Source organism: Epinephelus moara, chromosome 20 (genome assembly GCF_006386435.1).
Source record: "Epinephelus moara isolate mb chromosome 20, YSFRI_EMoa_1.0, whole genome shotgun sequence".
Taxonomy (NCBI): Eukaryota; Metazoa; Chordata; class Actinopteri; order Perciformes; family Serranidae; genus Epinephelus; species Epinephelus moara.
This window is the reverse complement of record NC_065525.1, coordinates 6,900,381-6,926,297: the sequence shown is the minus strand read 5'-3', so window position 1 is coordinate 6,926,297 and position 25,917 is coordinate 6,900,381. Positions and strand designations below refer to the sequence as shown.

Genomic DNA, 25,917 nt, shown 5'->3' with positions numbered 1-25,917 from the left:
ACTGTTGGAGTTAAAAAAATCTCCCAGCAGGTTATTTTAAGTGGCACTGAGAGAAAATACATAACCTCCAGAGTAAGGACATGTGTGATTTAAGAGCCATAGTTTGGTGGCAGTGCTGTGGAGAGACCTAAATCTGCCAGCATGATGAAAGAGCGCATGTTTCTCCACTGCCTACCACAGTGATACCTTGACTCCGCATTGGGGGAAATATCCATGGGATGCAAACAAGGCTGACGCCCCCAATGTTTGCTAGCTGTACGTTCACACAGAGAAGGTCATGCCTCATACTCTGTTAGCCTATTGCCTGATGGATGACACAAAAGAAGGAATGTCTCATTGCTTTCTGTAACCCCGACTCTGTTCAAACCCACCTTGTTTACATAGTCCAACTATTGTCCAGTCTCCACTTCAGGTTAGTGTTAATATGTGAAATGTCTAATGTTTGCCACCATGTTTTCAAAGACATAAAGATGCAAGCACAGCTCTGAACAAGTCTGAGTTTGTGAAGAAAACCAAAGTAACAACAGGGGCACGGCTTAAGGCAAGCTAGATTTAAGACTTTTTAATGCCATTCGGAATGAAATTTAAGATTGTAAAATAACCAAAAACAAATTTTAAGGGAAAAAAACAACAAAACGACAATAAACAAAAAAACAAGAAGAACCAATATCAGTTATTTAGAGTCAGGGACAGTTTTGCCCAAATGTTTGTGGTAACAATCATTACTTTCTGGACCAGTTAAAAGTTAGGTGATCTACATCAAATGTTGAAAAAAATGAACTTTCTTGACATGGCAGAGACGAGGGTAGAACAGAACTGGGAGGAAAAACCTGCCATTTGTTGTTAGCGATTTTGTGCTTCTCACCCTGCATGTGGGGTGCACCTTTTGCAAGCCTCTGTTGCATTGCCCTGTACCTACCAGTTTCAGCCATGCTGCAAAATCTTGGTCAAACAACCAATTTGCGTTGAATATGCACTTTCCCATGTCGCCCAGGGTTCAGTGACAGCTAGCTAACAGCGAGTAGATCCTCTGCTCTGAGCATCCTGGCCAGAAACAACATGAGTTCAGCTATTCTGATCTGTGTAACGATAAAGGTTCAGTGTGTAGGTTTGAGGGGGAATATTGGCAGAAACTGAATGTAATATAGTAAGTGTTTTCTTTAGTGTATAATCAAATGAAAATAAGAATAGTTATGTTTTTGTTACCTTAGAATGGGCGGTTTATATCTACACAGGGAGCAGGTCCTCGTCTGCGAAGTTTGCCATGTTGCATCACCATATTTCTACAGTAGCCCAACACAGATTTTTTTTAAACACAAACTGCTTCATTCAGTGTTTTTCCTGGTTTAAATTACCTGGTCTGTTTGTTTCGGAGAGGAAGAGACCTCTGCAGATAATTTCTCTCCCGCTAAAAACCTCCTTAACAATGTACACTAAACTTCAACTGGGAGAAATTTCAGCTGGTTGCATTCTGCAATCCTCCCAGCTAAAGGCCACCAACTCTCCCTGAATCCTACACACTATTCCTTTGATGCAAGTGACTTTCTGTAAGTTACAAAAAACATATCTGTTCCCAACTGTTTTGAGATTTTACAGTGCAACTTCAGAAAACTAATTACCACCAAACCGTTGTACGCCTCCACATACAAGTCAAGTTGCACTCAACAGTTTATGTCCATGTCTGTGAAAACATGGATGCTTCACACATACTCAATAATAAAAATTCGGCACAACATGTTTTTAAAACTTTATTTTGGAAGTGGACTGTTGGTGACACAATGGATCACGATGCTCTAGCGTCACTGTACCTTATTTTAAAGGGTAACATCTTTTTAAAGGGTAAGGTGTTTTTCAACCCGGACCCTATTTTCCCACTTTTTTGTGTTGAAGTGACTGATGGGAACAACAGTTTTTTGAAATTAGTCCAGTACTGAGTGAGACTGCTGCAGCCGGCAGCCACGATACTGGCTGCATTTCAACCACTTGGGGCATTTGCGCGTCTACTGAAAGTGCTTGTTTTTGCCACTGACAGGCTCAGATTGTTATTCTAAGCATCTGAAGACTTATGGAAAGGATCTCTATAGAGCAAGACCTTTTTGTTAAAGAGTATGAATCTCTTTGTTTAACCAGGCACAGCCCCAAATTGCAATTGCCAAACCCACCAGACTACATTTAAATAAACACATTGCATAAACACATTGCAGCCTGCTTTGCGGCTACCGTCTGCAGCGTCCTCACTAAAACTGGACCAGTGTCAAAAAATGTTGTCCCCATTAGTTACTTAGACATAGATTCATGTGAAATTAGGGTCCAGGTTGAAAAATACCAAAGTTACCCTTTAAAGTCTTGGCATGCATGCAGGATTTAATTGCTGCTGTTTCAGAGTGTAGCTCTACCATAAAATCCACATCACATGGAGTCAGAACTAGTGCTGCCTATAAACACAGCATATAAAAATAAAGTCCAAACTATGAAGAGGTTATGAGGACCCCACAGAAATAAAAATTGAGCTCTATGGCAGGACAACAATCTTCTTCTCCAGCTTCTGCTCAGGGAAGATGAACCTCTTCATTACATCATCAAGCTCCTCCAGAGCCAGCTGGGCATGGAGCACCGCAATGTCATCCGGGTCTGAGCGAACCACCCACTTTAGAGCTCGGTACAAGTCCAACAATACATCACTGAGAACCTGGAGGAGTCACGGGAGAGAGAAAGAGGTTACAATGATGAAGCGACATTTTAGACTCAGATAGATGTTTTACAACGGACAATTTGTTGTTACTGTTTGCTCCAGTTTTCTCATCCAAGTAAGTTTGGCAACTAATTCAGTGACTGCTGATAGAATTGATGGGCAAAGCTAAAACAAAGACACAAAATAAGGCCAACCCAAGTTGTATGCAACCTGAATATCCCTTCAAAGTTTGGTAAGTATAAAGTGGCAGAGCGTGGAAAAGGAAAGCTGTAAATTAACTGTTGATATGTGTTAATCAAAAAATTTAACAGATCACATAGGAATCTGTCATTCTGCAAAGAGAAATGGCATTAACACCTTAATGTTGTTAAAAAAATAATCTTTTTCAAGGCTTTTTTTGGCAATATATTTTTACTGAGAGAGTGTAATGTATTAAGAGTGATTCCCTTATAGGACCCCATCCTGAAAAAACAAAAGCAAAAATGAATAAAATCAGTGACCTCCTATAAAAGCTCTGTAGTACATCCCTCCTGCCCTGAGATAATCCACAGAAAGACTAGAGATAAAACCAACAGTAATGGCTGAGACTTCCCACTCTCATATTATAATGATGAAATGTCTTCGGTTCCTGAACCGCAAGTAAAGACATCAAAAGATATGCAACACCTCCTCCACCATCCACACAACTACACCTGGCCTGCTCCTCTTCCCTGTGGTCTAACATTGGTGCTCAGGTCTGCCCCTCTCGTCTGTTCTCACGTCACTGTGTATTATTAGCCACGTACAGCTGGTGCTGCCCTCCTCCAGCTGTTCCAGTAATGACAGGACATGGCCTGGGACCAGCAGCTGGTCAGCTGACTGTAGTCGTGGCAGTGGCTCAAGAGCCGTATTACCCTCGAGCCGGCAGGTCACATACAGGAGTGTTTCCACTGGGCTGCCACAGGAGGATAATGAATTTATTTTCAGTTTTTTTAACACTACTGGTAGGTTTTATATGAGACTGGGTCTAAAGGTGAGAGACTGTGTTCACTGGGTTTTGTTCCTAGATGACCTCAATATAACTCTTCTAAATTTATGTAGCACTACAGTGATGTAATTGAAAGGATAAAGCTGATGCTAATTTATCTTTTATCACCATTACACTCATGAAAAGAGCCAAACCAATAATAAATTGGTCCCTCAGTGTACTGTCTGTGCATGATAAAGTATGCTACGGACAAAGACCTCTGTTGTCTTCCAACAAAGACATAAAAGAGTCCTGCTGTTGCATTTGGAGTATGTAATATTTTATTTGATAAATACAGCCACTAATCTTAGGGTGCTTTCCATTCGGTTAATTATGTTTCCTCCCATGCTGCTCCTCCATCCTCCAGCCTGTGACCAGAAATGCTTCCAGATGCTTCATCAAACTGGAGAAACTGGGACCAAAGAATGTTTGCTGTTTTAGCTTGATAATTAACTCAAAAAATGAAGTGATTGTCAACACTGCTAATGATTAACTTTGTGTCAACAATTGATTAATCCACTAATTGTTTCAGCACTACACGTTACCAGTGAATCAAGCATCTATTTTGTCATCTGAAAATTTGATTCCCTGAATGTTTGTGTTTACAATTTGATAATTTTATATCATTAACTTATTAAACCTGTTAATGATAATTTGAGTTTATTTGCCTTATAGTGGTGTGAATACATAAACTTTCAGAGTTAGTGACACGTTGTACCCTCAAACCTACACAGTGATCAGTTTATTAAAAATAAAGTCAGTGGTCCTGCCTCATTGCTTCCATTTTAGGAGTCCAAGCAGCTGTGATGTGATTAGCCTGGACCCTGTGGCCGACTATCTAAGAACAACACTTAAACACAGATATCAACAAAAACGTAACGGGAAACAGAGAACTGGGGTGACTCCGAAACATGCTGTTTGGAGTGAGTCTCCTTCCTGTGCTTGATGAGAAGCTAATATTTAGTCTATAACCTCAGTGGTGACAACAGGGAAACTGAGACTAGATTAAAGGACCTGTCAGCCTCTGTAACAACAGCCTCTCGCTCTTAAAAACACAGCCTGAACAGCAATATTCAGCCTGCCTCTGCCTCCAGCATTCCACTGTTTGTCCCAGAAAACTCTCATTTATATATTTTTTCAGTTGATCCTTCTGACAGAGGAGATGAGTCCCCACTGACCACTCCGACCTTTTGGCCCTGTGTGTTCGTTGACACAATGGCAGTGAACACACCTGTGAGTCCTGATGGAATATTATCAGCTATAAAACTTTCAGAAACTAGGGATGCACCAATTTATCAGCTAAACATTGGCATTGGCTGATATTCGATATGCTGACTGTCATCGGCCTATTGGCAATAAGTTGACATTCACTGATGGCAGTTACCGATGTCCTTCTGTTGAGTCGCATCAGTTTTGCGCAGGCTAAAAAGCAACACTCGAGACATCCACAAAATTAAATTAGTGAGCAGGTACGAGAAGAACACAATGATTGTTTGGCAGCTGGGATCTGTGATCTCACTGCTGTGTGACAAGATGGCTAGTAGCAGCTAGAGTCCCGTCCTCCCACAGACAATAGAAAATGTGCTTGGGGATGAACAGAGATCTTGGCCGGGACACTTCTGGGACAAAAGGATGCAGTTAACTCAATATTGATGTGTCAGAGGACACACCTTACTGGTTCCCTAATATGCGACACTGTGGGCAACAAATCCATGTTAAAATCATCAGAAGAAGAGCTAGTAAACATCAGCTTTTTGCAGCCCGTTGCCAGAACCAACAGCTCACAGAGGTTGCATTGAGTTTCATTATGATATGCTCAAGCTCTATTCAGTAACAATGAGTATTAAGCACAGGGAAATTATAACATTCTTGTGATGTGTTTAATGTAATCTTGTAAAATGAAGATTTAAGCAAAAAACTTGAATAATTACGGCCGTTTTTAGGAGATAGTTGTTGATGTTTACATAACAATATAAAATAGATATAAGAGAGGGAATTGTGATATATCGCATATAGTAAAATGGCTTTTATCTTCAGAAGTTGTTTTTAAAGTTATTTTAAGATGTTTTTCATGTAAAAGGTTGTATTAAAGTTTGTTTCATAAATGTGTGACTGAATTTGTGCTCACTCAAAGATAATGTGTATATATATATATATATATATATATATATATATATGTATATATACATATGTATATTTTTATTATGAAGATTTATTCGTTTTCTACGGAAGCATATTGCATTCACTTGACAAATAAAAAAACAGCCCTGTTTTTCTGAGTAATTTTTTCTGTTTTTCGTGGTAATTTTTTTTCTGTTTTTCGTGGTAATTTTTTTCTGTTTTTCGTGGTAATTTTTTTTCCTGAACGAGGAGACGAGATACTTCAAAATCTCGTGAGAAGCTCCCACCTGGCACCTGCAAGTGACCCCTGCATCCATGGTGAATCCTGCTCATGGATGTATTTTACATCTGTGCTCCTGCTCCTAGACAATTTCAACTACGGGATCAATAAGGGTAAGGCACGTAATTAGATACACACAGGGTATGATAATATAGCTATGTTTTTGACTGCATCCTTCTAGTGCAGGCCTATCGCTCAATGTCACAGGTTAGGTTAGTAATAGTCTCGCCACCAGACAATCAGAGATCTCCGCCTTCTGATAGTCTGGGGACACTCCTTTCTAAAGTGTGTTTAACACACCGGAGAAAACAGCCGGCAACAAAGCAATGCCTCTTGCATTTTTGAAAAGGACATGCCCTCCCGGAAATGTGCGCTCCCACTATTCTTGTCTGCAAGGACACAAACACACAGAGAGCTTGAAAATGGATGCCGAGAGATTTAACTCTGTTTTATCAAACGTGTGCTCAGTCCACAAGATTGTGGAAATGAAGGACGTACAGCGACTTTGTTTAAAACTTTTAACGCAGTCGAGCACAAGAGTTCAGCGACCCACCGAAGGACCGCCCTGCGGATTTACTATTGGTTCTGCAACGTAGGGAGTTTTTTTAAACTCTGAAATCCGCCCATCTAAACACAAAATCAGGGATGCAGGGGTCACTTGGAGGTGCCAGGTGGGAGCTTCTCCCAAGATTTTGAAGTATCTCGTCTCCGCGTTCAGGAAAAGAAATTACCGCGAAAAACAGGGAAAATATTACTCAGAAAAACAGGGCTTTTTTTATTTGTCAAGTGAATGCAATATGCTTCCGTAGTTTTCCTGGCACAAATGAGGGAATAAATAACAACAAAAACAAAATAAACAATATAAAAACATTGGTATTGATATCGGCCATATTATTTGAAACATCGGTACTGGTATCTACCCAGAATTTCAAAATCAGTGATTCCCTATCAGAAACACCAGCTATTTCCTGTTGTTGGACGGAGGGAGGAGGTGGGTGCTTAACAGAGAGAACAAACACTTTGAAGCTCTAGTTCAAGTCATTAAATCTTTATGAAAACATTTAAAAAAAGCACAGAATGACACATTCATAGTGTATACTTTATGCATGGAAATATATGGTTTGATGTAGAGTGGATAGTGCGCAAGAGTGTATGGCTTTCATGCATATTCAGCTGTGAGTGTGTGTGTGTGTGCGTGTGTGTGTACCTGGGTGGTTTTGTCGCTGAGGCCTCGGAGCAGCAGGGTGATAACATGGACAGCAGCTCTCCTCACCTCTGCCTCCTTCTCTGTCTTTATCAGAGCAGTCAGACAGGAGCTGAGCTGCGCACACACACACACACACACACACACACACCAACATTGATATTCACAGTCATTTATAGGGCTATAAACACGAGGACATAGGCAAAAAGAGGAAATACAGTTAGTGAATATCTAGGTGAAGCACACAACACCATCTGAAGCTGTGCTGTATCTGACATGACACATTTGTCACGTTTGTCAATCAGCTGCAGGCCGACACTGCTGAGGTCAGGACCATAACTAAACTGGATCGATTGATGTATTGGTCAGACATCGAAACCAACATGGGCCATCAGCCTCTCTATGCACACACACTCACAGTAACGCTCTCTCTCTCTCTCTCTCTCTTTCTCACACACACACACACACACACACACACACACACACACACACACACAGTCAGGGTGAAAAAGTAAAAGTGGGCAGGTTCATGAATAAGCATCCCTGTTCTTCCAGCTGACAGTGTTGTTTATTCATGCCAGCAGCCTAGTACACACACACACACACACACACACACACACACAACATCTTACTTGAGCCTCTGACCACTGCAGCAGCCTGGAATGTTCTGTACATGTGTAAATGTGGGCTGAGTTTCTGTAAACTCACTCAGACCCCGATCAAAGTGCATAAACACAGACACAGAGAAATGGCCTTTTTTAACAGACAAATTATTGTAAGCCTTACGCTCCTCCACTCAGAGTTTGTTCAGAGGACATTCAAATGGTCTATATTAGAGAGATGATTTCCAACAACAAAGCTAAAGTCTCGTTGGCATGATTTGCTAATTTCTCACCTAAAATCTGCACCACCTCACCTGCTTCTATCTGACTCTTGACCTCAGAATGACCTCACTCTGACTTCTTAGACACTGAGCAGGATCGTACAGAACTGAAATTCACCTCAGGCATTTCAACAACAAAGAAGTGCACCACCTCAGCTGTGTCTTCTAACTTCGTGTCTACACCGTTAACAGTAACATATCGTGTTGTGTGGGTGGAAATCTGCTGCTTGTGATCACATCGCCCCGGCATTTTAGCGAATATCTGACCAGTTTTGCAATATACCACACTTGGGATGGACATTAGCACCCTGTTCTATATTTAAAGTTTATGTTTCACTTGATCTAACGTTATAGGCAGAATGCCAACCAGGCATAAGAGTGACATTTGGGAGTATTTTGACGAAATAAAATAAATGACTCTACAGTGCAAGCTATGTAACATTAAACTTGCGTATCATAGTTTATCTCTACAGTCTGTGCAGTGCAGACAGGTAGACTAGCCCTAACCTAGATTTTGAATTGCGTTTAATAAAATGCAACACATGCTGCTACAATCACCCCTGCACATGGGGGTGGATGTAACATCAAATTCAAATCAGTTCATCACTGAGTTCAGGTGGATGTTTCAAGCGAACATTTGTGAGCACATGCATAATACTGGAGAAAAAAAAAGAAGCTAAATGTAGAAAACAGCAGAATGTTTATTGCAGCCTCTACAAAAGCATTCAGTGCAGTGCAGTGCAGTGTGTGTGTGTGTGTGTGTGTGTGTGTGTGTGTGTGGAGTCGAAGTGCGTCCTCAGCTGTTATTTCCTCATTTGAGTACACTATAGAGTGCACTGTTACATTTATACCATGGCAACTTCTTCTTTTTCATTTTAGGGAGTTGACCATTGACTGGACCTATATTTGATGTGTCCTGATCTATGACTTTGATGGACTAGTACGTTCTGTAGCCACAATGTGCTGCAAGTCTTTTTTCCAGTTCCTGTTGCAAAAACCTAGCACCTCCAGGAGGAAAAGAGAGGTTTAATGTCAGTGCAGTCCTTCTCACCTCTTGAGCCAACACTCCAAGGGCATAGTCCAGTCTCTGACAGAGCTCCCCCAGGTTGGACAGACTGCTGGCCCGGACGCTTTGGTCTGGGTCCCTGGTTCCTTGCAGGAAGACGTTGACCAGAGGACGGCCAAGGTGGGGTGCCAGTTCACCTAAAGAAAAAAGAGAGGGGAAGAAGATCAGGCAGACAGGTTAGTTCCCAGGTTGTACATTTGGGATAGATTCACAGTAATAAACTATAGAACCTTAGTATTTATCAGACTGATTATGGATAATGTCAGCTCTCTGGCTCCCTAGCTGACAGCAGACTTTATCACTACAGAGATGAGTGTCATTGGGCGGCAGTCATTCATGCAGGCTGGTCTTGTTTTCTTGGGCACAGGAATGATGGTGTACTTCTTAAAGCACGTGGCTATGAGCCGGTGATCAGTTGAATATCAATGTGAACACCTGTGCTAGTTGGTCAGCCTGCCCACTGATACCGTCTGGTCCTGCTGCTTTCTTGGTGTTCACAAGCTTGAAAGTCATCCTGCCTCCATGATTGGAAAGGGGAATGGGTGCGAAAGGTGCATTCACCCATCCATTAACCTCTGCTTAACCTGTTTTTGCTTGTTGGCTGCCGATGGCCTCAAAGCGAGCACAAGATTATGTAACATAAGGTACAGAAATTCAAGACCTTCTTTAAAACATGCATATTTTTATCAAATGCAACAGTAAGTATTGTTAAGCTTGGAGTCTCTGAAACCAAACAGCATATGCTTTATTAAACCTTAAATATCAATATGAGTCATATAGTCTATCCAAACCTCTGATCAGAGTCACAGATACAAACAATATGGACCCAGTGACATAAAAATTCAACTCGAGCTAGTGAATATCTAACTTAAATCTAACGTCAGCTTGATGCAGATCATATTGTGTACTCAACTGGTGAAATCTCATCATCTGTTGGATCGATTGCTATGAAATTTTGCACAGACATCTTTGTTCCACAGAAGACGAAGCCTACTGTCTTTGATGATCCCCTGACTTCTCCTCTAGCACTACCAGCAGACATTTGTGGATTGGATGAATTGAAATGAAATTTGATAGACATACATGCTGTCATCATCCCAGAGGACAATTTGTTTACAAAACTAGTGAGATTACCATCAGCCTCAATTGCACTTCATGTTTAGTACTAACTATCAAATGTTAACATCTAAACATGGTTAACATACCTGCTTGGCATCTGCATGTTAGCATTGCTGTTGTGAATATGTTAGCATGCTGATACTAGCATTTAGCTCAAAATACTGCCATTCCTTAACACAGTTCCACCAACCTGCTAGCATAGCAGTGAGCTTTTAGGGCCCTATGTTACACCTAGTGCAAATCGGTGCACAGCGCAGTGCAACTGTCAAGGCTGGATTTAGACCAATGCAGTTGTCATTTTCACAGCCAGCAGCCACATTGTGTAACTAACAAACGTACTCGCACCCAGCTGTGTGCTCATGGGAGTGTAGGTCTCAAAATTAGGTACTGTCACAGGCATTGTTGATGTATTACTATATTGAGGCAGCAGAAATTGATTGAACTGACCAACAAAAACCTGGTCTAAAGTCAGAACGGCACAGTTTTTTCCTGTTATTTAAAAAGCGCATTGTTCAGATTGTAAGATGCGCCTTCACAGGTGGGTTCACAACGCATGTACTTGTTACACACACAGTCACACATGGATGGGTTGCAGCTGAGTGAAATACATCAATGACAAAACGTGAGCGTAGCAGAGAGCAGTGCAGAGCTGCAGTCCAACTCCCCATTAAGAGAGACACTGTGCACATTTAAACACAAGGCGCAGCGTAACTTAATTGATTACTCCAGAAGCTAATAGTTTAGTCCTGTTTCCTCTACCAAGGTTTAAAAACAGTTTTTAGTTTGCGTCTTTAAGATCCAACAATATATGCTGCACTGACATTACTGCTCTAACTGCATTACTCTCAGCAGAAATCCGCTCGCTTCTCTAATCTGCCAAATCTACCATATTTACAGCAGTTCACCAGGTGTGAATGCACCTGGATTTTAAAGGAAATGGGAGAAGAAACTGATTGGCTGAACTTATGTTATGCCCAAAACACCTTTGATTAATTAAGCGACTAAATGCAACCCTTTTGCCCCTTGAGCCTTACTTCGCACCCATTTGCACCATTTAACTAGCAAAAGTGGAGTCGGATGAACCCAGCGCCATGCACTTTAGATCATACCTATAGATGGTTTAAATAGGGCCCTTCATCTTGTTTCTCACACATCTCCACTTGTGTATCTGACTGGGCCGAGTACCTCTGTGGTATAGATTTTTCCTGACACTGCAACATTCTCTCTTGTTGTGTCATCCACTTAATTACTAGATATGGCATAAGCAATTGATCACTCATGTTTGTATTTAAATAAAACCTCTAACATTAGCGTCTTTATTTTGGGTCGGCCACCACTGCAGAAAACCATGTATTCAAGAGTTTGTGGGAAGACAAAGAGAATAAAAAAAGTAATATATAAGCATCTGACAGGAGAGTACACTGATTTGCAGACAGAGAAATAAGCCTCAAGCTACAGATCCAAATGTTAAAACAGATCTCAGATCAACTCCGTAACGTGACAAAATATTCAAGGCACAAAAAAGGAGAGAGAGAAGGTGATTTCTGTAGAAGGGAGGCGAGTAGTGTAGCAGTCTGAGTTTTGGCAAGAGAAAGAGATATCTGAGAGCAGCATGGATACCAGAGAAGGGGCTTACATATAATCCAACCATTTAAATCCACATCTTGACACAAGACTAATATTGTTGTTTACAGAGTGTAGTCATGCTCAGTTTATCAAGCTGTGTGTGGGTGACAATGTTACATAGGCAGACATACAAAGAACAGAGCCGAGATGACTACAGCTGCTCCTGCCAAGCAGCATGGAAGACAGCCAGAGGCCTCCATGGAGGGGACACAACCAGCTGACTGGCTGGTAGTAGGAAGACCTGCCTGACCCATGTGTGTGTGTTTGTAGAGTTGGGTATATGTGCTTGATCCAGAAACACACACTGATCTATTTAGCTTGCCCTAGATTACGCTTTAAGAATGCCAAACTCTTACTCAGAATCTTATGATTCAACCCCACAACACATATAGAGCCACACACTCCACACACACACACTCCACACTCCACACTCCACACACACACACACACACACACACACACACACACACACACACACACACACACACACACACACACACACCAGCTCAGCTACTCTACCTTCATTTTCCAAGTCTCAATAGACCGTCACAGCTCTAACAGACCTAATGAAAGAGATTTGCTGTGTTTCAGTGAGTGTGAGTCAGCAGGAATATCAGCCTGAATCACAACTGCATGCATAAACATACACACGCAACTCACACCTCAGAGGACTGATGCAACAAACACACAGAGGCTTCCAAATTTGCTAAACTGTACTTAGCATCCCCTTCCTGTCTATGTTATTAAACTTTATGTCTTGGGAACATCATTTGGTGCAGAGTGCTTCTCTTTCAGTACATTTTCTGCCCATCTCATTGCACACTATGGGAGCTCACAGGACTCTGCAAGTGCTTCTCTGCCACTCCACCAGGCGAGTCAATTAAGAAAACCTTCTTATTTACAAATGACAGCCTGGCAAAAGGCAAATCTTGGCCACTCGGGGGGTTCAAGACAAACACAGAGGCTCTCTGGATGTCTATCCAATCTCTCAGCAAGGATATAAACCCCTCGATTGTCCCAGGGAAGTGGTACGATGGCAATCTGGCAGATAAAACCAGAGCTGGGATAAAAAACAAAACAGGGTTTTCAATCAGGGAAAGGTTGTGATACACAGGGTCCCTTCTGAGCAGAGATCTGCAGAGAAAACAAGCCAACACTGTGGTTTTTGTGGTGTGGTGGCTGCATGTGGATAGCTGCCCACCACAGACGAATAATAATAATAATGTAAACAAATATGGACACACAAACAAACAAGCATATATTATCATTCCTACAATGTTTACCACTCACACATAGTCAAATTACTATGCTCTTTGGGCAAGGTAAGGGCACACATTTTGAAACAAGTGGCAACCCTTGACAGAGTTCAAAGGCCAGGCACAGCTAATCTTATTTTGCAAACAAAACTGCTGAACCCCCTAACCCCTGTCACTTTGTATTTTGTGACTGTTGCTAAAGTAAACAACCATGCTAACATGGCACTCTTAAATACTTGATTCTGATTGGTCAATCAACAAAATTCTGTAGTGTTTATTTCTTGAGGTATCACTGCTGCTCTGCTGCTCCGTTGCTAGGGACGCCATAGCAACGGCCTTAGACTGAGGAGCATCAAAATCAGTTAACGTTAGTCCACACAGGCCAAATAGGATCGGAGTGGCAAAATGCAGCATTTTCAGGACATCACTTTTAACATCTCTGGAGAGGACAAAACGATTGATGTTTGGCTAAAAAACGACATGTCCCCAACAAAAAAAAAAAAAAAAGAAAGGAGGAGAAAATCACAGGGCCGTTAGGAGCATGTTCTAAGCAGGATAATGTATAGTGAGCCCCTGTCAGGAGTTATTCTTCAACTGTCACCGACTCACTATACATTATCCCTTACACACACACACGCACGCACGCGTTGTCAGCGGTTCGCACAAACTTTAACTGTTGCCACTGCGCCCTTTAATGTGAGGATTTACTCACTGTAAGCTCGAAACACTAACAGCTCTCCAGTTCACAAAATACTAGTATTTGCAAGTTGCACTGGTGCTCCATGGTTGCAAAATGTGACTAAATAGACACAGCCTGAAGCCCTGCAGATTAAAAAAAAACACATGTTTCCTCTGCTCATGCTATCATCAATCTCATTAAGCGAAACTGTTACCGTGGGGCCGTTAAATGTGAGAATCTATTCAATGTGAGCTGGAAACAAACCATCAGCTCTTTCCAGTTCTTATATTGACAATATTTGCAAGTTGTTGTGGTGCTCCATGGTTGCAAAATGCCACTAAATGGTCACAGTCTGGATCCCTGCATATAAGAAACAGGGTTCGCTCTGCTCACACACTGGCGCTTAGGAGAAAGTGATCTGGATGGACGGAGGACTACGTGTGTGACGTATCATGTTTGTGGGTCTCTCTTTATGTGTGTGTGTATCTGTGAGGGGGAGAGAGCCAAGATGCTAAAGCGAATCTCATGCCTAGGGCTTGAAAAAATGACATGACAATTTATACTCAATGTTCACGACATGGTCATTTTATATATTCCATGTGGAACAATCCGCATTACATCGAGTATATCTGATATATCGCAGAACCCTTACTAAAAACACAACACTGATACATTATCCCCTTTTGAAGTTGTTTCATAAAAGTGTTAGCAAGTTTTTCATCCAGCAGACAAAGAACAACATTAGCATTCCTTTGTTTGTGTGTTTACTTGATGAATATATGTACATTTTCTGTATGTAAAGATTTTCTATTTGTGAGGCTGGACCGTTCATTAGGAGCGCTATTGGAATAAATAAACCATTTGATTATTTATGGCACCACACTGTTGCAGTGCAGAGCACACTCAGGGCACAGATGGAGCAGTAGAACATCAGGCGCATTGAAAGAGAAACTTAACCGTCCATTCTGCTGGGTCTGCCCCTGCAGTAACGGTGTCTGTATCAACAGAACAGACAGCAGGATGGGATCATGGGAGGCATGGGTGTGATGTTTTAAGGACGTACTATGCATTCGAGACACCACATGAGATTTAAGAAGTAGCTGTTAGCAGTTAGCAGCTAACTCAAAGAAAAATAACAGCTTCCAAACACATCTGCAAATTGGGAAAACAATGAGGTTCAGGAGCTCCTTACTCTCCAAGCAAAGAACAAGATCAACCGCCATATAACAGAGATGGTAAATGATTGTTATTGTCATGTTAATGCAATTATTATTGTTGAGAAAATGCTGCCAATACATATGCTATATATCTCACTAGAAGCCAGCGCTGTTGTGTTACATGTCACACTTGTCGTGCCTCTTAGGATGCCAGCATACTATCTAAATTCACACACTGGAGTGAGGTGAAAATATGGAGGATAATGTACCCCTCTATGTGAATAAATTTGCTTCCTAAAGATCTGTTCTGATCACATGAATTGATGCCTTCTTCAGGGTCAGAACCTGGGTATCAAGTCAAGTCAGTGTCCTCACAAGTCACACAAACATGGATGGAACAAACACCAGATGATGCTCACCCATTGCCCTGCTCGCCCTCATCAGGACTTCTCCCACTTTGAGGCGGGTTTCCAGGGAGTGTTCCTTGTTGGATGTAGGATGGGATGGACCGTGCTGGAAGTCTTTTAGGAGCCTTTCGAGAATCCTCTCTGGGTATGAATCAGCCATTGCAGCCAAACCTGAAGACAGTTCACACTCAGTTCATTAACTTTCAAGAGTTTCAAGAGTAACGCTTCAGCTAGGCAGTTAATAGTGTCAGTGGATTAAACAGACTGTTTCTGTGGATAGATAATCACAAAATCAATGATCATAAGCATCTTATTTGGCCGAGCTGCACCATTAAATTACCTTGAATGGCTGACAGGTAGACGAATGAGTCTTCATGCTCCAGGTTTTCTAAGAAGAGCTGGAGAAGACATACCATTAGCATGATTAATCACCACATAGACTGGTGAATAGTTTTATACCTCTCAGTTTCACCTTATTGGGAATATTCTGTCATCTCTGTGTGAAAAACATAAAAAAATTTCACAAATATTGATCTGCCAGGAGAACCAAAGCGGATCAATACTGGCACAGCACTGAATACATTAAAGACAATACGACCAACTATCAAAGGGAATAATCAAACATTACCCCCAGGTTCTATGAGGGGTAAGATGTAGGTTTGATTGTGGGAGGGGGGAAATGGGGGAGTGGGTTTCTTTGATACCCTGGATAGAATTTGCTGGAGTTTTGAGTTATTAAAGGAGTGAGGGTCGAACATATGAAAGGTGACCTGTACAATATTGAAGAAATCAGCCCAACCATGACCACCATAAAAGGGAGAAAAATCAATAAAGGGGTCTCTGCTGTAACAGTAGGGGGTTGAAGGTTATCTAAGGTACACACAAGATGGGGGCCTCTGATTACAGAGAATACTAAATGAGTTATTATCTTTTCTTGCCCGTACCACCTTAACAAGTCCCAAGAGTGCACCATTGTCCACTCTGGGGAAGAGGTTCAACTGCCTCATTTATTATACATGTTTGCTCATATCCCAGGAGACACAGATAATACCACGACCTACCTACACACTCCTGATGCACACATACAGTGCATGCAACAATGGCACAATATCTAATAGGTGGCTAAGGCAGCACAGTAAGCAAGCAGCATCTAACAAGGCTAAATATTGAAGCCAAGGTGGAAGCATTCCTGAGCCAGCCCTTAGAATAATTGCCAACTATGCTATGGAAGCAAACCGGAAAATCTGCAAAATCTCAAAAATATGAATTCAATACTCACCTCCACAAGTTAGTAAGCATTCAGACTATTAAAAACTAGAATTATCATCTTGAGGTTGTATGTCTCCGCAAACTACCTAAGTTGCAGCTGACATCAATGTTTGTTCAGAATCACCATATATGTGGTGAAGACTTAAAAGAAACTTAAGAACAGGTTTTAGTGTATTTTTTAGCAAAATATGGATGGTTCACAAGCATATCTTCAGCCCTGCAGCTCGGAGGATCTACACAATCTGCACAGTTTCAAGGTGGGCACCCAGGATTAGTGCCACGAATTCAGTATCCAACCAAATGTCTCCCCTTCTGCTCCTGAGATACCAAGTTGAATAATGGTCATAAAAGTGCTTTTGCAGATCTTTAAATGTCATCATTTTATCATATTTCATTAGACATTTGTGTGAAATTTTGCCATAATTAGAATATGAATGCCGATTTTCAACCATCTTTGTAACAAAACAATGTGGGTAATATGTGTAAATATTACCCAGAGAGGAACTCCTGAGATGATGTAATACAGTCCAGGAGTTGAAGGCTAGTTTGACGTCTTATTGGACACTTAAATTCTTCACAGCTGAAGCCCCGACATAAAAAATTACGTTTTTCCAAACATCTTTTTATGTCGGGGCTTCAGGACACTTGGATCACTAAGGACAAGCAGTATGGAGATATTTTGTGGTTTCAATTATGTATTTTTGGACGTTTGAATCTGGGGCGCCGTAAGCCTCCATTAGGTGGAGTTGTGTGTTGCTACCCCCTCTCCCCTTGGATCTCCGCAAGTGATGTGAGGACTCTAAAACTTCACCTGAGCCTCCATCGGCATATGGGTGAGTAGATAATGGCTGAATTTTCATTTTTGGGTGCACTATCCCTTTAACAGCTGGCCACCATAGACTCCACCAGGAATGAGTCCTAAAACCAAGAAATGAGTTAGCATTTTACCATTCGTGTTTCTCTCATCTTAAAGTCAGTGGGTTTTTCTAATGTGTTTTTGGTTAGATGCCTGAAATAAGGTCTGTGGTTAACACAAGCTTTAGAGACTTTCACCTTTTGTTCTACGACATAAAATAAATCTAGAAATACTCTACCCGTGAACTTTGAAGCTTCTATGTTTGTTTTTGTTTTTTTGTTTTTTTTTAAAAAGGCGGTTGCTAACAAGTGGCTAAATGAGACTACAGAACAGCATCATGCTGAGCTGCGGCAAACACAGCTGCTCAGTCAGTAGGTCTATAGCCTAAAGTTAGCTTTTTACTTCTGGCGACTTTATTTAAGCTTCAATAATCATGAAAATGGTGTTCATTTGTGAAGATTATCTTGCCGAACAAAACATGTACTTGTGGTTTCTATTCCATAAACATCCTAGTTTTATTAAAATGACATCTTCCAGCAGTGAAGTAAGTCTTTAAGTTATGGCCAGAAACATGTTTTGTGAGGTCACAGTGACCTTTGTCCACCAAATCTAATCAGTTTATCTTTGAGTCAAAGTGGAGATTTGTGCAAAATTTGAGAATATTCTCTCATGGCTTTCTTGATATATTGTGTTCATCAGAATGGGACAAACGGACAGATGGACGGCCAGACGGACAACCAGAAAACATAATGCCTCTGGCCACGGATGTCACCGCATAACAACACCAGGGACTACATTAGCATGGGCATGTCGCTTCAGATACTCCTGACATGATGGAATGCAGTCCAGGAGTTGAGGGCTAGTTTGGCGTCTTATCAAACCCTAAAATTCTTCGCAGCTGTTTCTAATATTCTGGGACAGAATTTTACATCTCTAGGAAATTATGACAGCCACAATAATTTCTTCTTCCTTATCGACTAATGAGAGATTAACTCTTCGCTTTAAAAGTAATCTACCACTAATGTGCGCTTGCATGTATCTGATTGGTTGGATCTACATTGTGTTGCTGCAAAAGCTGAACCAAGTTCAACTTTACTGCCAGGCAACAATTTGTTTCTTGTAGAGTCCTCTGCATTATTATGACCCCTGCTGCACAAGCGTTATGGACTCAATGAAATACGCAATATAACAGTATGAAGAGGCTGCAGTTTTTAATTGCAGTGCTATTGAAGGTCTGAACACAGCCAGAAAATATGTTGACTTTCACCCTCTGCAGAGTGAGCAGGGTGATCCTGCTGTGACCATGCAAATTTGAAAGTGGGAGATGACCATAGATGAAGTCTGATCTGCATAATGTTAAATGTGCATTCCTAATTAATGTTAATGTGTGCACTAAGCAACAAGCTTGTTTTATGTTATGTTTGTACCACTAATGGCCATATTCATCAACAAAAGACATACTAGCAATGGCTAAAATTGTTTTCTCTAAAAGTCATGTCCTAAGCTTTCCCTTAATATCAGTTTTTTGATTCATACATTTACCTCCATTTGATACAACTCATTGCATCTTGAAATACAACTGGTAGAAGGAAACAAAGACTACAGCCTGCATTAGCATTTTTTCACAAACACTCACACACTCACACACACACACACACACACACACACACACACACACACACACACACACACACACACACAAAAGAGTGGTGCACAGAAGAGACAACAGGATGCCCAATGAAAGAGCATCTAAGCATCTATGAGGGCAAGAGAGGCTGGGGATCCCCAGAAGATGAATAATACACAACAGTAGGAGTGATGAGGTACATAAAAAGGGCCAAACCTTGCATTGCTTGGAATGCACACAGGTTTACTACTCGTTACCCTACAAGTTTCTTAGGATTTCTAACCAGCATATCTACAGGTATAAGACACTTAAATTTAATGCTTTCAAAGACCTTTTCTATGTGATCTTTAACCAAATTTATGACTGATGTTTGGACAAATTAGTTTTTTGTTATTCAAGAACTGCACATAAGTATAAAGGAAAGTAGTAAATGTGGTCCTGTGCAGAGGTAGGTTTATGTAGGAATATGCTTATTATTGTGACTTAGGTTAATCTACAGGTTAGTGCAAGTATGAAGTAAAAATACAGTATTCGTTTCAGTGGTAGGTCTTGTGGTTATTAACATCAGCAATGTGGACTTTCACTCAGCTTTACTCATTTTTACAAAAAGAAATTTAAAAAATTGATAAATGAAATTAGATAAAAGGTTTGTGGCAAACTAAGACCTCACAAATTCCATTTTAAGGCCTAATATGTAGAAATTGGGTTTGATATTTTAAGGACCGGGGGCCAGTTGCATAAAACACTTTAAGTTAAGATTTTCCTTAAAGTCCTAGTTAAGGTTTTCTCAAACTAAAATTGGTTGCACAAAACACTCTTAAGTCTTCTCCTTAAGGTTTACCTAAAATGTTTACTGTATTTATGGTTTTCTCCTTGTCTTAGTTTTATACTTAAGGAATTCCTAGATCGTTGCACAAAAGACCTAAGCAACCAAAGCAAAGTAAAACAAACAAACAACTTGAGCTGTTTCGTGCAACCGGTCACAAACACCTTGATAAGTAAGTATGAGCTGAATGGGAAGAAAAAAATATCGAGAATATTATCTAACTTTCATATATGTTATGTACGTGTTTTAAAAAAGTTTACCAGTTCTCAGAAAATTAATGAAAAAACTGATCAATATTTTCAAAGCATCATAACTGAATGCTAAAACATGAATGACAAAGCTGAAGTACAAAGCAATGTAACCCACCATGAGGACTTTCTCCTGGGCCTGGACAGCCTGTGGGTCTCTCTTCTGCATCATCTGGGTCAGGACCCTTAGGGCGACCGCTCTGGTTGGCACGTCCGGGTCACACGCCTCCAGCAGCAAGTCAGAAAAAGGCTTGGTAGGAGGTAAAAGCTTACTGGTGCCAGAAATCCTGCCTCCACCTTCTTGACTTCTTCCTGCTGTCGACCCTCCAGAGGACGCTGGCTGTCTGACGTGGGTGTTGCTGGGTGAGTTACTGTCCCGGGGAGGTGAATGAGGACTGGTCTGAGAGTTGTTGCCTTCAGTTTGCATCTTTATCTTTTTCCTAAAAGGCACACTGTTGTTCTTAGCTGTTGTTTCAGGGTCTCTGGAGAGCTGAGCAGCAGTGGGGATGTTTTCAGGTTGGTAGGCACCGTGAGTGGCAATGACAGCTCTGAGGTTGGATGCCAGCTCCTGGATGACTACCTCAGGGTGCTTCTGAGACACCGTCTGCAGTGGTGGGAGCAGTCTCGACATAGAGCAGTAGTCTTCTGCACTAAGCTGTAACATTAAAAAGGGGAGAGGAGGACTTGAAGAGAGCAGGGGGGAGCTTACCTCTTTTGTAATATATTTCCTGGGGTAAACCCTGAAGAACATATATTTGATATTTAAGATGCTTTCAGACAGCCAGTAGTTACCATTGTGTCTGCCAACTGTGACACTGGTGTTCTGAGTTTTAAATGGGTGGCAGCAGAGCACAATTCTTCTGCCACAACTATAGGCTGCATTGAATCCTACTAACAACTTGTACTCTTCAGGTCACTGCTGTCCACCTACTGTAATCAAATCACATAGCCAAATACAGCAGATTCTGAGTTAAACCAATACTTGGCACCAAAAATGACCATTTGTACATCAGATACTCACCGCATGTTACCTTGAATTCATGAAGAAAACTTTTTCTGACATGCCTCCACTGTGAACTGAGAATCTAAAGAAGGCCATTATTCTTCATGCATCAAAGTAATCAGGGTCTGCCTTAAATAACAGCGAAACTATATCAATATATAACCCTTCCGCCATGGAGTAGCGTGCCTTGCATGTGCTAGGTCATGCATGTGCCTATGAGCTCCACTTAAGCAGTGTTCAAACGCACATACACGTCCAGACACGCGACTCAGCCGTGCTTGTGACTTGTACTGCTGTTTTTTTAAATCATAATTTTTTAGTGTCATTGCATGTGTTTGGGAGGCCCTGAGCATATGACTGGATAAATGAAACTTGGATTATACTGCACGAGTTGTGTGAGAGTTTGTAAACGGATGCTTTGATTATAGTTTTGCTGTTGTTAAACACGGTCCCCATTTACTTCAATTCATGAGGAATGTTCACTTTATTGGAATCTTCGTTCACCGTAGAGGCATGCGAGAAACACAAAGTTTTTTTCATGAATTCAAGGTAACATGTGGAGAGGAACTGATATACAAATGATCATTTTGTGGGTAAAGTATTCCTTTAACGGTTAGTGATATGACACGTTTTGTGGGGTGGGTAACAAAAAAAAAAAAAAAAAAAAAAAATCAATACAGCATAGTATCACGATATTTTGAGTGGCAATATTTTATTGATATATGGATGCCAAATATTGATCTTTATAATATATATTATTAATTCTTGCAAATACATATTTTAATACAACTTTTGGTGCTAGAATAATAAAATAAATTGCTCTTCAGTCCACTAGATGATCACTGGTACTATTTTACTGTGTGCTGCCTGCATGTCTCTTCCTTCTTTGAGATACTGTGGTTTAATACTGCAGTGTTATCTTAATATTTTCATTTTTGATTAGTTTTATAGCATCGTTAACTTCCATCTGATTGTTTTTACGCTGACTGTAAATTTAATTTTCCTTGCTCCACAGGATACAGTGGCTAAAAAAATCCTGCTTTGACTTCCAGTCATTAAGATCCTCATTTTGCTGCAGTAAAGTGTAAGTGTAGCCAGTACAACCTGACTATTGTCCAGTGGGGTAAATTTCTACACCTAAATGTAGTGTAACAAGCTTTAAAAACAGTTCTCAGTTTCCTATTGCATAGAAAATACAATATACATGCATCATGAGGTAGATGCTGCAACATGTTGATGTGTGGAGTGTAAGACATGAGTACCTGAGGTCCAGACAGCAGAGTGGCCACTAGGCCCATCCCCATGCTCAGTGTCTGGCTCTCTACTGGGTTCTCAAGATTTGGACCAGTGGCCTGATCCAGACCCACACAAGCCCTCTGAAGCAGGGACACCATGAAGTCCACCACCTGGAGAATGGACAAACAGAATCATGGACAATGCAGAAAGAGATTCAGGAGCTCAAATATGTTCAACATAAAAGTTCAACCCTAAGGTGAAGATTGTTGGAGGGTGATTAATGGAATATAGTACTAAAAACTAGAGCTAAATTTGATCAAGTACCAAGACACTTTTAAAAGCCCTTTTGAAAATAACCTATTCAGTCCTTCAAGACATCCGAAGGTGAGATATCTAACTATAATATTATAGCCAGTGAGGTTTATCAGACGTTTCCTAATCTGTGAGGGAATGTTTGTCAGCCTTACAATAGCTGCCAGCCCCCCACCCCAACAACCCAACCAGAAATGAAGCAGTTAGGCTATTTTTGTGTGGTGACATGACTCAATGTGGCCTGCTTCCATTACAATAACTCTCATAGGAACACAGACTGATTTGAAACTGAGATATGCCGGGGAAAAAGCGAAGCAGTCCCAGGAGGATGAGCTTCAGGGTAAATCAGGCCACATTTTGCATGTATCTATGGTCTCAATGTATTGTGTTAAGCTGTGGCTACTACAGTAGGTTGGTATTAAAGTAATAAATGTAAAGTATGTGTATGTGTATAGCTGTGATAAAGTTTGGATTACCTGCATTGCATCACAACTCCATGATCTTGTGAAAAACAACACAATAAAACAAAAAAAAAAATACGAGCAACTCAATGTCTGCTTTGGCCCTGCATTATAGCGCCTACAGAGCCTGGGTTTTGGAATTTAGCATTTCTGCTTCTCCTGTTGGGTGCATATCTCTCCACTCACCTGTGAGGTTTTTCTCAGCAGTACAGTATGCTGCAGAGACTCAACCATCACAGCCAACACCTGAAGCAGAGCTAGTCTCTGGCCTCTCTTCGCAGCTGGATCCAACAACTGCTGCTCCACCTCCAGGAGAGTCATGGCCGACATGTCCAACTCCTGCTCAGCTTTCTTTTCGTCATCTGCTTCTTCAGCTGCCCAGCTGGCCAGCTCCTGCAAGAGAGGCAAGTAAATGATGGACTGTTGACTGAGGTTACCTTCTCCACCAAGCACAAACAAGTGAAACACCGTAAAACAGAATACAATCTACACACACTACAACCTCAAAACCAACACTGTTGAAGAGACTTCTCTGCCACAGTCTTCACAACTAAATACAAAAGAAGTATTCATGGAACTGAATTGAATCATGTTTGACTTTTTTTTTTTGACAAAGCGGAACCTCAGGGGCAGAAAAATGTAACCAAAAGCTGCAGTTCCTCTAATGGCCACTTGAGGCTGGCTCCAAGATGTCCAATCCCCATAGACCCCCATGTTTCAATACTCAACTTTACAGCAGAAATAAACCTGTTTACTGCCTGGTATAAAAAACAGTTTGGTCTCTGTGGCTAGTTTCAACATTCATGACATCTGTGCAGGGGATGAATTTTTATATAACTTATCTGTTTAAATGTTATTTAGGGTTAAAGTTATGGATAATAAAGGGCACGGTAGCTTTGAGTGACAGGTGGGTGCTGTCTGTTGACAGACCACAACCACCGGCAACAACACAGGCTAGGTAACGTAACCATGGCCTAACCCCAGATAGAGAGTATAGATGTAGCTGTAGCTGTCGCTATCTCAGTGTATTTGCGGTTCATGAGAGTTAATTGTAACATTTTGGTAACAAAAAGTCGAATATTCAGTTTTTCTGGCAACTACATTTTGTTCAAATGGTTTTAAACAGTTAACTATAGCTGTAAATGCACTGTGCTAACTACACTAGCATTTACCATTAGGGTTATCCCCACCCTCTTGTCCAAATATGGTCACGCCTGGCTCCAAAAATGCAAGATGGTGACGGCAAAAATGCTAAACTCTAGGCTTCAGAACAGGAGTCCACAAACCAATGGGTGACATCATAGTGGCTATATTTATTATGTTATACAATCTGTGGTGTACACCTTACCTGCAGCAGGTCCAGGAAGAAGTCTCCAGGCAGATCAGAGTCTTTGAGTTCAGCCAGCAGCTGCATCAGACACTCCAGCCTCCACTGCTCCCCTGACAGCTTCTCATACAGAGCATCGTCCTCATCACTGAGAGACAAGAAAGGAGACGTGAGGGAAGATACTGAGAAATTAAGAGAGGCAACTTATACTAATAATTATCATCACAGCAAAGGTGGGATTAGATAAACAAAGTGTGGGTCCTTTACTGTGGCTGATTGGCCCAAAACAAAGAAACTTATTCTACGTTATGCATTATGTTTTTGTCCTGGGTGGTTCTCTTTCACAAAGATCACTGGTTAAAACATGTCCATCATGTGTTTCTAAGTCTCAGTCACCTGCAGTTCTCTTTGGAGCTGAGTCTGACCCCTCCATCACTCCCCGGGGCGAAGTGGAAGTCTGCTGCTAACTCACTCCTCTGTCCCTGCAGACCTGAGAGCTGCTTCAGTGTTGACAGGGCTGCAAATGGCTCAGTGTGGCTCAGGTACCACAGCAAAATCTCCTGACAGGGGGCGCTGTGGAGCACAGAGAACACACACAACGCACACTTGAAGTGTCCTGCTTTAGAGCAGATTAACTACAATTCATGTATAGTTACAGCTGACTATTTTCCAAAGTAAACTTTTCTTAAAAGGGTTTCTTACCAAGCATCCTTTTGGCTACAGGCTAAAAGGCAGAGACTAAACAGGGATTCATTTATGTTGAATAGTTTGTGAAAGGAAAGTCCGTTGCAGTTGTTATTTCTGAAAGTACGAGACATAAAAACTATAACTAATTACACAGAGAAAATATTACCGTAGGTGGGACACGTTTTGCTTGGTGAAACAGAAGAGCGTGAAGATAACAGGAAGAACGTCTTCTAGTGCTTTGAGGAGAGAAGCTGACGGACTGTTTCCAACCACCCAGATCTGACAGCAACAAAAGACATGAGAGAAAAGACAATGAGACCAAAACACTGTCTGAGAGGTAAAATAAGGATTAGAGACAGTGAGAAAAATACAGTTTTCGCAGGACACATCAGTTTTACTGCCCCGACACCTAATAACCAATGACATCTGCATCAATATAACCATTATTATTCAGAAGAGTTCTGACTTAGTTTGTTACTGCAAACACCTGTCTTGTTTACAAAAAACCTCAAGGCTGGAAACGATTAAATATTTTGAATTACTTGCTTTTAAAAAACTAATGTCATCAA

General features: G+C 41.1%; 1 protein-coding gene across 1 annotated transcript in view; it reads right to left on the bottom strand.

Annotated features, from left to right (window-relative positions):
* Positions 1 to 1,735: 1,735 nt before the first annotated feature.
* Positions 1,736 to 25,917, bottom strand: part of tango6 (transport and golgi organization 6 homolog (Drosophila)) — a 32,681-nt gene continuing 8,499 nt past the window's right edge. The window contains exons 8-18 of the mRNA XM_050073777.1: positions 25,515 to 25,627; positions 25,058 to 25,234; positions 24,683 to 24,809; positions 23,521 to 23,727; positions 22,588 to 22,731; positions 20,441 to 20,977; positions 15,837 to 15,894; positions 15,509 to 15,667; positions 9,238 to 9,389; positions 7,307 to 7,420; positions 1,736 to 2,689 (exon numbers count right to left, since the gene is read on the bottom strand). Of these exons, the coding sequence (XP_049929734.1) occupies positions 2,513 to 2,689; positions 7,307 to 7,420; positions 9,238 to 9,389; positions 15,509 to 15,667; positions 15,837 to 15,894; positions 20,441 to 20,977; positions 22,588 to 22,731; positions 23,521 to 23,727; positions 24,683 to 24,809; positions 25,058 to 25,234; positions 25,515 to 25,627 (1,965 nt within the window). The 3' untranslated portion in view covers positions 1,736 to 2,512. The remainder of the gene's footprint in view (positions 2,690 to 7,306; positions 7,421 to 9,237; positions 9,390 to 15,508; positions 15,668 to 15,836; positions 15,895 to 20,440; positions 20,978 to 22,587; positions 22,732 to 23,520; positions 23,728 to 24,682; positions 24,810 to 25,057; positions 25,235 to 25,514; positions 25,628 to 25,917) is intronic.